This window comes from Phragmites australis, chromosome 6 (genome assembly GCF_958298935.1).
Source record: "Phragmites australis chromosome 6, lpPhrAust1.1, whole genome shotgun sequence".
Classification (NCBI taxonomy): domain Eukaryota; kingdom Viridiplantae; phylum Streptophyta; class Magnoliopsida; order Poales; family Poaceae; genus Phragmites; species Phragmites australis.
Genome location: NC_084926.1, coordinates 18509733 through 18515092, shown reverse-complemented (window position 1 = coordinate 18515092; position 5360 = coordinate 18509733). Strand labels below are relative to the sequence as shown.

The 5360-nt window shown below is 46.4% G+C and overlaps 1 protein-coding gene across 14 annotated transcripts; it reads left to right on the top strand.

Moving 5' to 3' along the window:
- Window positions 1–1272: 1272 nt before the first annotated feature.
- Window positions 1273–4361, top strand: LOC133922026 (uncharacterized). 14 transcript variants are annotated; one of them, XR_009910372.1, is made up of 5 exons: window positions 1277–1519; window positions 1808–1890; window positions 2530–2971; window positions 3345–3437; window positions 4090–4361. XR_009910372.1 is itself a non-coding variant. In XM_062367178.1 (4 exons), the coding sequence occupies exons 1-4, from the start codon at window positions 1449–1451 to the stop codon at window positions 3160–3162; spliced, it is 309 nt and encodes a 102-aa protein (XP_062223162.1). In that variant the 5' UTR covers window positions 1276–1448; the 3' UTR covers window positions 3163–4361. The 14 variants fall into 14 exon arrangements, 1 of the variants encoding a protein (XP_062223162.1); XR_009910373.1 differs by having other exon boundaries at window positions 1278–1519; window positions 2530–2813; window positions 2915–2971; window positions 3345–4361; XR_009910370.1 differs by having other exon boundaries at window positions 1278–1519; window positions 2530–2813; window positions 2915–2971; window positions 3065–4361.
- Window positions 4362–5360: the final 999 nt, after the last annotated feature.

Genomic DNA, 5360 nt, shown 5'->3' with positions numbered 1-5360 from the left:
ATATAAAAACTAAATTTAATAGCTAATCTAACTAGTTTGTAAAAAAAACTTGAATAAAAATATTTACTTTCACCATAAATAGATTTTGACAAGACTTCACCGCTTTCCCTTTCTTCCCCTCTTCTCTCCACTCCTCTCACTCTCGTTGTTGGAGGTCGGATGGGTGATAACTTTTCCACAAGTCTCACATAGCGTAGAGGCTCTACTTGTCACCCTTCCATCGGTATAAGGTTACCGTGGGAGCCATTGTAGTGTTCTAGTCGACTAGATAGATTCTGTCGTTAGTTGTAATTTTTCAAAACCGATACATACATGTGCAATGATTTGATTTGAAAAATATATAAAAAATTCTAGGCTAGGCACCTTGAGAGAGAAAAATGACAACACAGTAGTACGTAGTAGGAAGATGCACAAATACATACAGAAATACAGTTTGATGATCCTACATACAGTTGATGGATTACAATGGACTCGAATTACAATTCTATCTCTAACTACAATGGACTAGCTACGACAAGAAAGGAATCTATGTTGATCAGTTGCTCCACTCCGGGCCGAAGTACTTGGCGTTGCGCCTCCTCGACCTCGCGGCGGCGGGTCGTCCTGCTTCCTCCGTGCCCGCCATCGATCCCACGCGGCGCATGAAGGCGACGAACTCCTCGACGCAGCTCCTCAATGCCGCGGCGGTGTCGGCCTGCCTTCGCAGCGCCTCCGCCATCGGCTCCCCGCCAGGCCTGCCCGCATACTCCGCGGCCTTCCGCGTGAACTCCTCCACCGACGCGGCCGTCCTGCCGAGCAGCTGGAGCCCCATCATCTCACCGCTGGTGGCCACGGCCTTCAACTCTGGATCTGTGGCCACCATCTCCCCCGACGCGAGGCCCTGGGTCGTGGCTAACATGATGAGGTGCAGGACCTCGGCCTCCTTGGCATTGATCGCCTCCCACCTCGCCACCAGCTGCAGCGCCTCCTCGAACGCCATTGATAGATAGATCGATCGATGTGGTTACTGGTTGCGTACCATGTGTGGCGGCCTCTCGTGCTCTGGTTCGCCTTATATGGACGGACGTACGAAACGTGCGATCCGAGTCGAGCTCGAATTCGAAGCTGAACTCGACGCGGATTCGATCGGACGTGGTGACTCTCACGCGTGACTTGCTTGTTTGACTCGGACTCGTACAGGAGGAGGGACCCGCCTTCCATTTGTAGCCGCTGACAAGCGGACCCCAACTGCCAGCCTAATCCGACCCCTCCTCTTTCCTAATCTGGTAATCCCTCTGCTGGGTTCATCTTGTCTTGTCCGGTTGTCCCTAAGCTAGCCTAGCTGACCTCCCTCTCCTCTTCTAGTCTTCTCCGCCAAGCCAGCCGCGCCGCAGGCAGCCTCCTCTCGCCGTGGCGGGCGTGCAGGACTCCCTCCTGAGGGCCTCTCTCCGAATTTGCCTCGCCGCCCCATGGACATCTCCCCTCTGGCACCGGTCGGATTTCACCTGCTCGCCGCCGGCGCGGGATCTCCCAGTCCCAGGTGAGCTCTGCTCAGCTCACGCCTCCTCTCCATCCTGATTTCTCTGCGCCTTTCCTTCCCCCTCCACGCCCCAGTGAATCAGCCTCCTCTGGTTTGGAGCTACCTCTGCGCACGCACTCTTCTTTTCTTGCATACTTGCGGTTGGACGTCCACAACCGACAAATTCTCTCTATTCATTTGGAATGGATACAATCACTGCGCAAAGAACTCGAAGTTTCTAATCTTTTAATGCTTACCATCTTTCCCTGAACTAACACTAAGCTACTAGCCTGTCTGATACCTGTGTAGGACGGACGGAGTGACTACTGGGAATACTATGAACCTCACCATACATGCCGATTTCATCTCCAGTGATGCATCACTACTCACCGGTAAGACAGGAGCAAGGCATGATCAAATTTTAGCTACAGTGGTTGCCACTTTCTGCATTACTGTACAAGCTTCTTTCCCTGAATCCGTTTGTAACTTTTTTGTATGCGGGTACAGTTGATTGGAATATTATGAATACAGAAGTAATTTCGTGACCAAATCAAAGCAAATCAAACCCCTCTCTCCGCCCTCAAAAAATAAAAAGAAGAAAGAAAAGAAAAGAACCCTCTTCCTGCTATGCATGCCTCGATAATGACAGTTATTTAACCCATTGGGAAACCGCATACACTTGGACCATTTTCTTGTCTTAGAAGACTTGAACATTTAGGTAGTATTTTCCAACTCTCACTTCCACCAGCTGGATCGCTCATTGCCCAAGGGGTTTTATGCTGAAGAAGCAAGTTAACATTCAGTCCATCGTGCTCTTCCATTATAATTCTATAATTTCTAAATCATGAAGAGGGCCCAAACTGGAAAGTGTAAGAATTTACTTCACTTCGAGAACTTCTGAATGGTTGTAAGTTCTTACTATGCATGGCCTTGACTGTCTGAAGTAAAAAAAATAAGTTATAGTTTAATCTATTCCTGCTTAATTGATTTTACGCAGTTAGTTGACTTGAATTCATCTGTATCTTTGTCAGGTACAGAAATTCATGACGGACTATAATGTTTCAGAACTGACGCATCCAAAAATAAATTCAGAAGTGCACACAGAAACACTGGTGGCTATCATAGTTCCAGCACAAACATTATTTAGGTAGCTATGATAGATGATCATGTGCCACAGCTCAAAATTTTGCCAGCAGATGTACAATTATGGAATCGGCAGTCATATTAGAACTAAGTCAGCACCAGTATTGGTAATAGGTGTTTCACATCTTGCAACCAGAAGACTCAGAATAATTGCTATGAACTACTACTACTAGTACGAGTAACATGTCAACAAAATCTACTGTTTGTCTTCCGTAACTAAGCTTTCCTTGGGTATTGGCTGCCCGACTACTGATGCCTTCTCACTGAAAATAGGAGTCGTATCAAGGCCGAGTATCTGGACAGGACCTTTTGGCGCTGATGCCTCAGCAGGTTGGTGATTGAATTGTTGTTTGGCGGTGTCATGAGTACTACAATTATGAGCGAGATGTAAGCAGGATCTACCGTTTGTCTTTGATCACTAAGCTTTCCTGGGGCGCTGGCTGCCCGACTACTGTCGCCTTCTCTCCAAATGTTGGAGCTGCATGAAGACTGGGTATCTGAACAAAATCTTTTGGTGCTGAGGCCTCAGCAGTATGGTGATTGAGTTGTTGCTGGTTTGGTGCTGAATTGGTCTCCATGCTAGGGGCACCAAGGCATCTTCGAACCTCAGTGATCCCTGTCTCCAGTTTACTCAGTTCGCCTTCAAGCTCTGTTATGTATTGCACTGCAAGAGCTAAAAGTCTTGTTCCCTTGGAGTTTGTAGGTTGAGGAAGGACAGCTCTTAGCTTGACATGCCCATCTACCGCTTGCTGACCAGCTGGTATCAGATCAGATCCTCCATGGGATGAACCTGCAGGTGCATTCTGATCTTTACTGGGTAATTCATTGATGAGTTTATCACCAATAGTTCCATTGTCACGTTGTTGCTTCTGTAAGCTTTCGAGATAGTCAGCTGCAAAATTAACCCTAATCTCAAGCTCCTTGATTCTCTCTGCTGCTTGTAGCATAATACTATTCTCACTCAGTTTACCAGGGCCCGGTAACTTTGCTTGGATCATTGCACGGATGTCATTCTTTCTGTGCCTGGATTGTGCCTGACGGCTCAGATTGCACCTAAACCACAGCATATGCATTAAAGTGAGCACAAAAAGATAAGGTGGCCATACAAAATTTAGTTAGGAGATCGATTGCAAAAGCGGCATGTACCTGAATATGGCTAATGTGCGATCTATGGTAATTCTGAAAACACGGCACATATTATGTTTGGCTACCTGATGTTTGTATGGAGCAGTTTGCAGGAGGTCTTCGAATGGAAATGGGTACCCAAATTAACATCTGATTGTGTAGACTGGGTTTGAGGTATAGGGAGTAAGAGAGTGGGCTTAGCTTAGTTTGGGTGTTCAGCGATTACTGTGCGTTGTGGTTAACTTGCAAGCTGACCATTGAGAAAAAAAAAATGGTTTGATACCCCACTGATGTTCTGTACAATACGGTATCTTTTCTTGCAGCAATGAAGTCTGCTGCTGAAGAAGCAGGACGGAGATTTGTGTGATTGGGCAGTTCATCAAGCGCAAGCGAAGTGCAGAGATCTTTTCGAAAAAAGGAAGTTCAGAGATCTGAAAGGAACCTAGTCCTCTAGTTTGGTTTGTCAGCTTTTGCTGTTTAATTTTCTCCAGGCGTCTTTGGTTTCCAGAGTTCTCCAAGAATCATGCAAGAAACACCAAAACAGTACATAAATACTAGTACAATTAGTACCTTTCTTGGTTTTCTTGATTGCTTCCGCTTCCTGCATCAGCGGACACCTTCTGTCTCTTGATTGGAGGAGGAGGCGGATCGGTTTTGACCCTCTTTGTCATGTTCTGCGCTCTCTCGAGTCTTGACTTGCCGGGAAGGAGTGGGATGGCTGGAAGCCGGTAATAACCAATGTTGACGTCTAACTTTCTTGCGGAGGGAAGAGGAGGGGGTCCTGGTTAGTTTAGTGTGTTTCTTGGAGGGGGTGGAAGAGGGAATCCGGTAGATGATGGGCGTTTGTTTCTTGGCTGGTTTCTTGGTAAAAGGAGGAGGGCCAAGGAAGAAGACAGTCACGAGGAAGACGATCGAGCAGAGCAGCGGGAAGACGCGGATGGAATTGGGTCGGATTGACGTCAATATTCATGGGCTTTGAAGGCAGAGGCCCATGTACACTGCGTGGCCGATTCGTTGGGCCTTTCGGAGTCACCACGATCAGCTCCCCGCCGGGCCTCGCCGCGTACTCCTCGGCCTTCCGCGTGAAGTCCTCCACTGATGCGGCCGAGCAGCTCGAGGAGTTTTTTAATTTTATTTTATATTTTTTCATTAAATATTTAAATAAATACACTCCCGACGTCAAGATTTATAAAAATAAATCACCACGGTGACAGTGCCACCCCTTACCGCCCTCTGAAAGGGCGGGTGGGGCTAACCGCCCTCCCAGAGGGCGGGATATGGTGAAGATGGTTTGTTTTTTTAATTTTATGTTTGTATTGTTCAATATTAAAAATAGTGCACATTCGTTCGGTGAAAAATATTTAAAATTGATATGTTGCAAATTTTGGATCAAAATGGTAAAAAGTGGCCAATACGGTATCATGGAGTAGTGATATTTTGAAAAATCTGGATCATTGTAAATTTGTCGATATTTGATGTAAAATTGTATCAATAATTTTTTAGTGATGTATTGTTGGGAGGATGCAAGATCAAATTTTGTGAATAAATTATAAATGTGAAGCACTCGTAGCATATTACGCGGCACGAAGGTTAC